The sequence below is a fragment of the Poromitra crassiceps genome (genome assembly GCF_964638095.1).
Source record: "Poromitra crassiceps genome assembly, chromosome: 9".
Classification (NCBI taxonomy): Eukaryota; Metazoa; Chordata; class Actinopteri; order Beryciformes; family Melamphaidae; genus Poromitra; species Poromitra crassiceps.
In genome coordinates, this window is record NC_139630.1 from 23,125,579 (window position 1) to 23,137,969 (window position 12,391).

The 12,391-nt window shown below is 42.7% G+C and overlaps 1 protein-coding gene across 2 annotated transcripts in view; it reads left to right on the forward strand.

Moving 5' to 3' along the window:
* Window positions 1-12,391, forward strand: part of LOC310782078 (pleckstrin homology domain-containing family G member 3-like) — an 85,148-nt gene that overhangs the window by 35,430 nt on the left and 37,327 nt on the right. For both annotated transcript variants that reach the window (XM_083642745.1, XM_083642746.1), the window contains exons 2-4: window positions 1,605-1,878; window positions 2,639-2,771; window positions 10,140-10,240. In XM_083642745.1, coding sequence (XP_083498871.1) covers window positions 1,605-1,878; window positions 2,639-2,771; window positions 10,140-10,240 — 508 coding nt within the window. The remainder of the gene's footprint in view (window positions 1-1,604; window positions 1,879-2,638; window positions 2,772-10,139; window positions 10,241-12,391) is intronic.

Sequence of the window (12,391 nt, forward strand, 5' to 3'; positions counted from 1 at the left end):
GTCTCATTAAATCAGCTGTACACACAGCACTGCCTAACATCTATCTGTGTGGACATGAGGCTGCAGTGTTTGTATGCGCAAAATGCCGCGAAATGCCATGTTATCAACTGTTATTGCCAGGGGCGGACTGGGATCATAATTCAGGCCGAGCAAGCAGGCCAGGCCGATACGGGCCGACGCGCATGCCGGCGTCCGAAGGGCGGCGGGGAAAAATTTGGGCCGTTTGAAGCTCAATTTGGGCCGTTTGAAGCCGAATTTGGGCCATTTGAAGCCAGATTTGGGCCGTTTGAAGCCCAATTTGGGTCGTTTAAAGCCAGATTTGGGCCGTTTGAAGCCCAATTTGGGCCAAGTCCAATTTTACAATGAGATGCACCCACTTTAAACCTGAATAAAGTAATAAAACCACTAGTAAACCAGTAGGCGGCGCCTGGCCTGCTGTTCAGTGAGTGGCCTGGCCTGGCCTGCAAAAAAAAAAAAAAAAGAAAGAAATTGCAGGCCAGGCCAGGCCAGGCCAGGCCACCGGGCATTTGCCCGACGTGCCCGATTATGCAGTCCGCCCCTGGTTATTGCTAACAATGGCTAGCCTGGCTAGCGACTGGATCTGACCAATGAACAGTGAACTTCCCAGCTCAACTTTTCTGCAAATGGAATGGTAACAAAACGGATGTGACCTCATTTAGCCTCCACATCCCAGTTATTTTGCGATAAAGGAACGCACGATTAGCCACGTTAGGGTGTCGAGTTTCCAGTCAGTGATGTGTGCAATGCATTCTGGGTGTTGTAGTATGATTCCCCCTTGAGAGTGACATGGGGAAAACTACAGTACAGCCGTTTTCTCTGGTAAAAGGGCTCAAATTTAAAAAATAATTGCATATTTATAGGTGATCTAGGTTTAATACATCATCATATTCACAGTGGTGAAATAGGCCTTCCCAATAATTTAACTTGTAATAAGTAATAACAAAATAACTGTTGAATCTTTTCACATCTTTTCATGTCATGTCTTTATTTTTTGCACCAATGTATGGAGAGTAGTATTGATAAGAGTATCGTTAAGTAGCGGTATCGATAAGCAGTACCGGTATCGATATCGATAAAATCCAAACGATACTCATCCCTAGTTACGTTATGGAGCATTCACTCATTTGTAATAAAAAAACAAACACTTTATGCACATTAATTTCTTCCAAAATCGTACCTAATGGGCCTTTAAAAAAAACGTCAGATGTTTTTTAAACCCCCCCCCCTTTTTTCTTCTTCCCCTGAGTGAAATGTGCTCTCTCCTGATTCTAAATATAGCATAATCACTTGGTTTGAGAAGGATATTATAATTTTACTAAATGTCTAAGGGGAATATGAATATTGAATGAATTGGACATGAAATCTCCTAGGTCTCTATTGTGTGGCAATAACAATGGATATCATATTATTAGTCTTTTGTTTTCCTAAACACCCCCCCAAAGAAAAATCACCAATAATTTGGTAAAACAGAAAACATGTCGTCGACTGTTTCCAGTCTTTTAAAAGTGATGATGTCATCTCGATCATTGCTGTCAATCAAGTGCCGCCTAACTCCTCCCCCTCCCGCCTCTCTCTCCTCTCAGAGTCCCCTCGCTCGTCCACCGCCTCCATCGGCAGTAATGAGCGTGCGCCGTCGGCCACGCCCTCCGACTGCTCGGAGCGGCGCCCGGTGAGCCTGATCTCCACGCTGTCCTCGGGGTCTGGCTCCTCCCGGGACGACGCCATCGCGCCGTCGTCCCAAAGCTCCGCCCCCGACATCGACCTGGACCTGAGCCCCGCGGAGGGGGAGGAGCTGGGCGAGGGGGGGCGTGGCCTCAGCACACAGCGGAACAACAACAACTCTTACTCGTCCTCAAGGTTATTATATATCATTAGTTGTTTATATTTTGTTTTGGTGTTTTGTTTTCAATTTCAGTATTATTATTTTTTAAAGCAGGTTTGGTATGGATCAGTCTCCGTCTGTCCATTAGTTAGTAAGTCAGTCACATTGTAACGTTGATTTTGTGCCCACACACACACATGGGACAAGTTGTCCCATGTGCACATGGCACGTTTACTATTTCCTTATTTATTTTAATTTTATGTATTTATTTTTTGAAAATGCCTAGTTTTAGTTTAGTTTTTATTAGTGTCTGTGTTAGTTTGAGTCTTTTGGGGTTTTGCGCCTTTGTAATATGGGGTGTTTGTCAGGAGCGAAATTCAAAAAGGTCAGAAAAAGTATTGTGTAATAAAAACTCAACAAAACATCAAACCATAAAAAAAAAAAAAAAAAAAAAAAAATGGCAGAGCTAAAAAAAGAAAGAAAAAAGAGTTGGATGGATTTTTTTTTAAGACAGGAAAAGGTTAGTACATTCAAAGGGGATATTTTTTGGTCTTTGTCAATAAATGTATCAAATAAATTGAGAAAGCCAGAACTAAAGACATTTTCTTATCTGTGTGTGTGTGTGTGTGTGTGTGTGTGTGTGTGTGTGTGTGTGTGTGTGTGTGTGTGTGTGTGTGTGTGTGTGTGTGTGTAAGCCTAGTTAAAAAAAAAAAAAAAATCACACCTAGTTTTTCTTGTTTCATACATTTTTGTTAATGATAATAACCTTTATCCTCCTCCTCGCTGCATCCCCAGCCGCCACCTGCAGACGGCGCTGTCTGCCAAAACGATGTCGCCCAACCCCCAGCTGAGCTACCTGGATCGCGTTGTCATGGAGATCATTGAGACGGAGAGGATGTACGTCAGGGATCTGCGCATGATCGTGGAGGTACCACTCCGTTTGTGTTTTCAGTTACCAGAATCAGAAAAACGTTATTGACCCCCGAGCGGAAATTGAGTAATGCTGCAGTTGCTCATATTCAGGTAGGGAAAAATATAAACATCGACATTAGGAATAAGCGGACTTTTCTCAAGAATTGCAATGCAATTTGCAAAGTTTTATGTGATTTATTTTGCTGTAAAATTACGGGAAGTGGGAATAATTGCAAGTTGAGGAACCTGTTTTGGCATTTTTGCAGAGAAACCGCAGGAATATATATGTGCCTTCTCCTACAATCTTTATCAAAGTACTATTGAGTAAGAGGTGGGAATATGTAAGAAAGATACATACCGTAATTATTATATACAGCAGTTTGAGTAACATGCATTAAAGTTATAATATCAAATATTTTCATGTACCGTAAATTCCGGACTATAAGACGCACCGGTCTATAAGCCGCACCTTCAAAGGTGACTATTTTTTTCTTCTATAAGCCGCACCGGTCTATAAGCCGCGGGTGTTTTGATGTTTAATTACCATATGAAAGGGTTCGTGCACAGAGAGGAATGTCGGGAAAGAGATCGCTGTTTGGGGAAGCTCCCATTTATTAACATTTCAACAAAACAAAAGTCAGGTCACTAATCCCCAGACAAAATCACACATTGTGGTATTTTTTGTTTTTTTTACAGTGCACACAGTGTCCGCGGTGTGGTGAAAAGAGGGCAAGAGAGGAAATTAAAACAGAAGTGGATTTATAGTTAGAAAGAGTGCTAAAGAAGAGAGAATTCCGTTTTTTATTTTTTTATTTTAGTTACTCACAGTACTATTGACCAGTCCAACTCAAAAGATATTCGGCAGTTTCACTTTGAGCTCTTGTTCCGCCGCTGGGCACACAGTGTCCGCGGTGTGGTGAAAAGAGGGCAAGAGAGGAAATTAAAACAGAAGTGGATTTATAGTTAGAAAGAGTGCTAAAGATAGTCCGGTCTGGTTATGACGAGTCTCGCTGGGTACAGTACGCCAAAGCGATATCCATTGACTCGATGATGCTGTTGTATGTTGCGCGTTTCTGTTGCACCAACGCGGAGAGGTCCTGCCCGGACGAAAAAGCGCGTACCCTCCCAGGTGAGGGGCTTCTTCCCCGCAGCCTGGAGGATGAGTTGACGGTCGGGCCAGCGGAGTAGGCAGATGAAGATGGCCCTCGGTGGCAGGCCGGGGTCTGGACGTGGCCGAGGCGCCCGGTGTGCCCTGTCCACCTCTGGTGGTTTCTCGCCTTCCTTCAGGTCCAGGATGTAACACAGGATTTTGCCACGAAAGCGTCCATGTCACCGATCTCAGCTCCTCTTTTACATTGATCAGGCGAATGTTATTTCTTTTACTATTATAAACTCTGTTCACGGTTGCCTTAGTTTCTTTAGTGAGTGAGTGGATGGACTTCTGCACGTTTTCAAACTTGTTTTCAAGCTGCTCAAAACCTCTGAGCGATGTCGGACTTAATCGATAGTGTTTCACGGAGTAAAAGTTTAGCCCAAGCGTGTATCTCCAGCCTCCAGCAGGTGAGTCATTTCCTCATTCATGGCGTGATTGCTTCGTCTTTTTCTTTCTGCTTACCTGTGTTGTGTTATGTTATGTTATGTTATGTTGTTAAAAGAGGGCAAGAGAGGAAATTAAAACAGAAGTGGATTTATAGTTAGAAAGAGTGCTAAAAAAAGAGAGATTTTTTTTTTTTTTTGGAAAAAATCCATAGATAAGACGCACCGTTATATAAGCCGCAGGGGGCAAAAAAGGCCAAAAAACGGGAAAAAAGCCGCGGCTTATAGTCCGGAATTTACGGTAAATAAATGTCTATCGCAGACTGAGTTAACACAATGGTGATTGAGCCTATGGCCCATTGATGGAAGCTTTTGCATTTTCAGTATTGCAGCGTTCATGCAGAGAGAGGAGGCGGAGCTAAGACAACAGACTCACTCTGTAGGTTCCCGACAACTCTTGTGTGAAGTAGGATAACAAGCTACTTTTTTCCATCTCTGCTAGCACTACAGGTGGTTACTATGGCCGAACAAACTGACTAACGTCACATAATGCAACACTGTTTGGATCTCACCTGCAATTACCATTCATCACCATAGATGTCGCCAAACAGAACGAAACTGAAATCTTTGAGATGATCACTTTCCAGTTATAGTTCCAGTTATTAAATTGAACATCCGTAACAGTGTGGATAATTATTTCACATTGTATTATTGCACAAACTGCAGTATTTAGCAGTGAGTTTTATTCCACAGATCAGGTATGTACATTATAAAATGGCTTTTGAATTCAGCCGGTCGCACTGAGGTCAGATGGCGGCAGAGAGGTGATCTCCATACAGAAGTTGCTAAACACGCTCGAATATGAAGCCGCTGCAGCAAAGGAAAGCTAAAACCTCCGTCTAGGCAAACGCTTTGACTCTCAGAACAATAAGGGCAGTGCGTGGATAACAGGTGCGCGCGCGCGCGCGCACGCACGCACGCACGCGCACGCACGCACGCACGCACACACACACACACACCCACACACACACACACACACACACACACACACACACACACAGCAGAGAGAGTCAGAGAGGCGTTACAGTCAGTGATGTGTTGTTAGCCTCAGACTATAATTAACCTGCTAAAGCCTCCTGGATTAGCTCTCATTAATCTGAGGATTGACTCTTCAGGATCACCTGAAGCTCCGTCTGACACGTTCACCGGCTGAGCGGGGGGGGGGGGATCGTCCACTCAAAACAAGAGACTCCATTTAGCGATACTCCCATGAGGTTTTTTGTTTACGTCGATCGCCAATTATCTATCAGCCATATCGGCCAATCCCCTCCCCGGCCAATGTGATTTAGGCTGATTGTGATTTCCTTCCTTTCTTTCTAGGTAAGAACTATAATTGACAACATACACAAACATTTATGAAACTTTTCTTTATTGGAAAATAAAAATTCAATTGTATGTTCATAAAAAAACATTGACTATTACGGTAATAACTTTTTTCCAAAACTGCACCAGCAAATCTCAAAATAAAAGCAGTGCTCCTACAGGCTTACTGCACACAGCTGTTTTGTACAAGTCAAATCCAACAGAAAATGAATTGCAGTTGGTGCCACTCGACTGTCACACCTACTGTCTTTATTTACATCGTCATCCATGCTGCCCAGCCCAAAGTCATGGAGATGTGAAGAGTCACAGCGCCATCTTGTGGTCTGGCGGAAAAAGACTCCTTGTTTTGACTGGCTGAATAATGTAGCTTTGTCTTCTTCACTCACGCTGATCTTCCACACCGACCGTGTGTGTGTGTGTGTGTGTGTGTGTGTGTGTGTGTGTGTGTGTGTGTGTGTGTGTGTGTGTGTGTGTGTGTGTGTGTGTGTGTGTGTGTGTGTGTGTGTGTGTGTGCACGTGCACGTGCACGCGTGTGTGACATGAACCATCATGCTTACAGAAGAAAAAAACATCATAGTCATTCAGTCATATTCCTATTATCATAACACTGCTGGTTGTTTTATTATGAACTTTTGTAAACATCAACAGTTTATAATTTTTTGTATACAATTACGACATTTGTTTAGGAATCAATAAGCAGAATCATTTTGATTCCTTCAGACTTTCGATTCCTTTGGAATTATAATTTTGGAACTGGTTCCAATTTGGGGGTGATGACAACACGTCCAGAAGCCTAGAAATAAAGACAGATGGACAGTCCGACGCGCGCTTCTTCATAATCTAGGCTCGATAAAACTAATTAAAAACATTGCACTTACACAGCAGATGACCCCTGCTCTAGTCATCAGCCTATCAGAACACATTTAGCTTGTTGAAGCAACAGATACCCACCAATGACAGGGAGGACAAATGTTAGATTCTTCATTAAGACAAAGCACTGCTGGGGCTTGTACTACGAATGTTGTATAAGAAGATCCAGGATCTGTCCCTTGATCTGGTTTGTCTAAACCAGATCAGCTCGATTGTAGTTAACTTGTACTACGAACATCGATTGCCACTCGTTAACTCGAACCAGGTTTTTCTAATCAAGCTGACAGCTCGTGCACATGAAAATGCCCGTGCACTGGAGCTCGTGCCCGCAAAAGAGGCGTGGTTTTTAACAACTGCCAATCACAGTGCAATATGGACTGCTCCAACTCTGACAGCGCCAGACACGCCTATTTCCTCATTGAATGAAACCGCAAATACAAATCTGCGTTGGATATTATTACTGTTCCCGAATGACTGTCTAAAGTGACCACTTTTATCCACACCAGTAATTTCTTTGAAGAGCGGTTTCGTAGGCTATCTACAGCTCTCTATCTACAGTCTTTTGTGGAAGCAATGTGTAATCTATCTCAGTCCAAAATCTGTATGTATAGACCATTTAGGCTCAATGAATAATAATGATCTCATGATGTGTTTAGTCGCACTGTGCGACTAAACACATCATGAGATCATTATTATTTGATTGAATAATTCCTATAGGCTAATCAATAAAAAAAAGAATGATAATAAAAAATGCTTCTGAACTGAATCGACACGGTACGTGCGGGCATAGATTTCATTTATAAAAAATAGCCTATTTTGTGGTCACATATATAGGCTATTGTCAGCAGAGTCGCATATCTCCATATTTCATATAATGATGCTGGAAATATGAAGTTCAATCACATCATACAGGCCAAAAGCAACACAGTTACAGCTGCAAAATGCAGGAGTAGCCTAGATATGAATCATCTTAATATGATTAAGATGATTAATCATCATGATGATGATATGTGCAGGTGATCCCATATTAAATTGCTTAGATGTAGTAGGCTATTCTAGCATGTAGGCTATGACCATTTCAATTCCAACCCAACGTCAGTCTCAGCTCCGTTGCGCACACGGCACCGTGCGCTTTGGAGACGTTTATGTAACCTTTTTATGCCGGTTTAGTGATATTCCTCCACTCACTATTCAGCTGCAATCGATCAGCGGGGTCAAACAATGTATCTTGGCTACTTGAGAGCATTAAAATGAATATATAAAAACATATTCCAAAGTGGTAAGTAGGGCTTACCGTAAATTCCGGACTATAAGCCGCGGCTTTTTCCCCGTTTTTTGGCCCCTGCGGCTTATATAACGGTGCGGCTTATCTATGGATTTTTTCAGCAAACGGCCACTCGGTGACCTCCAAAATCGATGGATTTTACAGGTTACACAGCTTCATCTGCACATTTTATGTGCATTGCTTTGCTGCTTGTTTTTTCGATTATTTTTTTGTAAAGCACCTTGAATTGCCTTTGTGTATGAAAGGTGCTATATAAATAAAATTTGACTTGACTTGACTTGACATCATTTGGCGGAAATCAACCGGTTACTCCTACCGGTTCAAAGTTCATTACAGTAGCAGACCGGAATCACAACAACAGCAGCAGCAGCAGCAAAGGGTCGTGCACTAACTCTCACTCACCATGGAGAAGAAACGCAGAAATGCACACGATGCAGCTTTCAAGTTGAAGGCAGTCAATCTCGCATTAAAAGACGGAAATCGAGCAGCAGCACGTAACCTTGGTATCAACGAGTCAATGGTGAGACGTTGGAAGGGGCAGCAGGAAGAACTGTCTCAATGCAAAAAGACAAAAAAATCCTTCAGAGGTAATAAAAGCAGATGGCCCGAACTTGAAGATTCCCTTGAAGATTGGGTGTTGACACAGAGAGCAGACGGCCGAGGTGTGTCCACCGTTCAGATCCGACTGAAGGCCAAAACAGTCGCCACCGAAATGAAAATTGAACATTTCAGAGGTGGGCCATCTTGGTGCTTCCGATTCATGAGACGAAAGGGACTGTCCGTCAGGGCGAGGACGACTGTGTGCCAGCAACTCCCTCCCGACTACCAGGAGAAAATCACAAACTTCGGCGAATTCACACAAAGGAAGATCACGGAATATTATAGGAGTGTGAAAACATCCACAATCACCAACGGGTTCCGAAAGGCTGGACTGCTGCGGGATGAAGAGGATGACGCCGCCACAGCTGGCGCTGAGGGCCGTCAGAGGCTTCAGAGGCTGTTCGATGCCGACACCGACAGTGACGAAGAGGAGTTCGTTGGTTTTGAGAGTGACAACGAAGGAGAGAGGAGAGTGGTTGACGAAGCCACCCTGAACCTGTTCGTTTCCGACACTGAAGATGAGGACTTTGGTGGTTTCAGTACGCAGGAAGAAGAGGAAGACGAGGATTAGTGACTTGACTTCTCTGGTTACAGCCGTTTGCTGCACCTTCACCTAAAAGATGAAGACAAGGATTAATGACTTTTCTGGTAGGCTCAGTACTGTTGACTGATTGTTTTATTATTGTTTTACAGTTATTTTGTTTACAGCCGTGTACTGCACCTTGTTGTGTGTGATATAGCCTATTGTTGTGTGATTTTGTCTGGGGATTACCAGTAACCTGTTTCCTGTAGTTTTGTTGAAATGTTAATAAATGGGAGCTTCCCCAAACAGCCATCTCTTTCCCGACAATCCCCTCTGTGCACGAACCCTTACATATGGTAATTAAACATTAAAACACAATTAAAAAAAAAAAAAAACATTAAAACACCCGCGGCTTATAGCCCGGTGCGGCTTATAGCCCGGTGCGGCTTATATATGTAACAAACTGGCAATTTTGCTGCTGCGGCTTATACTCCGGTGCGCCTTATAGTGCGGAAATTACGGTAATTAAATTATTCGTCCTTGATTAATTCAAGGACAATTCGTGCTCCTTCCTAGATGGGAAACTCATCCAGAAAGGGGTTGGCCATTTTTCCAAACTGCTGATTCGATTGGTTCGTGGGTGGTGTATTTAAGGTCTAATCTTATCCTTGCAACTTAACCTGCTGCGGACCAGGTTAAGTGTGAAGCATAAGTTGCTATGGAAATATATGTTGGTAAGAAGTTAACTTGCTTTGTAGTACGGCTAAACCAGGTTTAAACCTGAAGTTACCTCGCTAAACCACTAATCTTGCTTTGTAGTACAGGCCTCTGGTATTGATACTGTTGCAAATGAGGATTGTATCCCTGTAAAAAATGTAGTATCAATACTTATCGATACTTTTGACAACCTAGAGCCACAGACCCCATCTGATTGGATTTTGTCTCTCAGACCCAAAGCTGAAAATATTTTGTTGAAAACATTTTGTTTTCATAACTGTTATTGTTTTTTGTTGTTTTACCGTTTTCCCCCTCTGTTCTTTCCTCTCCATCTCCTCTCCTCCTTGTCTCCTCTCCTCTCCTTGTCTCCTCTCCTCATCTCATCTGATCTCCTCTCCTCGTCTCCTCTCTTCTCTCTCCTGTCCTTGTCTCCTCTCGTCTCGTCTCGTCTCCTTGTCTCCTTCCCTCAGGACTACCTGGCTCACATCATTGATCAATGTGAGCTGTCCATCAGACCGGAGACAGTCTGCGCTCTGTTTGGAAACATCGAGGACATCTACGAGTTCAACAGGTCAGACACACACGCACGCACACACACACACACACGCACGCACGCGCGCGCGCGCACACACACACACACACACACACACACACACACACACACACACACACACACACACACACACACACACACACACACACACACACACACACACACACACACACACACACACACACACACACACACACACACACACAGACAGAGTACCTGTCAGATGATTATGGGATGCCTGAAGGTTTATTTGAGCTTCTCTTCAGACTTATACAGATTGGTTCAGATCAGGTCCTGACGCATCACTGTCGTGCCACTAACGACGGTAAAGCACACACTCTAGTGTAATATTGCAATTATAAAACAGTTACCAACAAAATGCAAGATATAAACAAAAGGTGCTCATATTTTGGGGCAATTTGCTCTCAAAATAACAAACTGCTTTCATCACACTGTAAACACCTGTGCGGAAACCTAGCAAGCTTACAGCGTCGATGCAAAATGGATTGTTTTGTTGTTCATTTGGATTTATTTGGCGGACTTACTGTTGACGAATGGTTGGAAGAAGAGGACGCTGTAAACTAGCTGCTGGTTTCCACACTGGTGTTTGCAGTTAATGTGATGAGAGGGGTTTCATCGCCAATGCGCATGCCTTCATTTCTCTGTTTATCTGGGCCAAACATGCACCACAGCCATAAAAAGGAAGTAACGATGTGTGCGCGTTCCACCACTCAGACCAACGATGTGCCATGCCAAGTCGCCAACCGCTATGCAGAAGTTTCCAACCGCTATGCAAAAGTTGCCAACCGCTATTTTATGGAGGACTTTAAACCTACCAAGGACTAGCTGTAAGATTGAAGTTGTAACTTATGACCTATGTTGGAACTATTTCACTTGGTGCAACTGTTCACATTTTCTAGGCAAACCAGGCTATGTTTGAACTTACGCACACTGGTACAACCCAACACGATGACCGGGTCAAACCGGATCACTCTGTTTGAAATAAAGAATCTGGTGCTGTTTATCTTTTTGCTGTTCAGTCTCTTCAGGACGTTTTCTCTGCCTGGTGTCGGGGGTGAGTTTGGTTTGGTTTGGTTTGGACTGGTTTGGACTGGGTTATATTGGTTTGGACTGGTTTGTATTGCTGTGTCCATGTGGTTCAATTTCTTTTATATATATACAGTATATATATATATATATATATATATATATACTGTATATATATATATAAAATGGATAAAAAATAAATGCAAACAAGAAAGTAAAGTGCAGGTAGCGACAAGAAACCCTGAAAGGGCTTATATTATACCTCAAAATACAATAGAAACAGGAAAACAAATAGAAAAAGAAAAGAAAAATCAACCGTAAAAAGGTCGGAAAGAACATGCATGTTGATATATTATATTATTATATGTATTCATTCATTAAATTATAGTTTATTTATTATAGTTCATATGTCATCTATATTGATATATGTCTTCCATAGTATGGCCCCTCTGAAGCGTATTGAGAATTGCTTGTTGGTAGTGTGAGGAGGATGAGGAGCAGAGAGACTAGCTGCAGAGAGGCCGTTCATACTGAATAACACATGATGAAATGTTGCATCACAAGAGTGACCAAACTGTGTGCAAATCTTCCTCTGGCTTTGCTGTGGATTTGTTGTGTATTTCTGACAACACACTTCAGTCTGTTCAATTTTTTAAGAGAGTTTTCAGAGTTTTAAGGAGAGTTTTTCAGAGTCTTCTTATATAAACCTTTTAGTTTTTAATGAAGCAAGAATACCAATATTGTTGAATTTGAATGATTTGTGTCTTGTAAGCCCAGACGGGCTGGGCACCATGAATAAATAAAACGATCTACCTATCTATCTATCTATCTATCGATCTATCTATCTATCTATCGATCGATGATCTATCTATCTATCTATCTATCTATCTATCTATCTATCTATCTATCTATCTATCTATCTATCTATATCTAAATTATCTATCTATCTACCAGCCTAGTGTTTAGCGTGATGAGGAGTCAGTTTACAGTTTATCCAGTGAGGTTTGGAAACGTTTCAGAGCAGCATGTGATCCAGGGCCGTAGATATAGACAGTGCAGGCAGTGGGGTTGCACTGGGGCCCCTGGGGTAGAGGGGCCCGTGGAGAGAGCTGGCTCTATTGG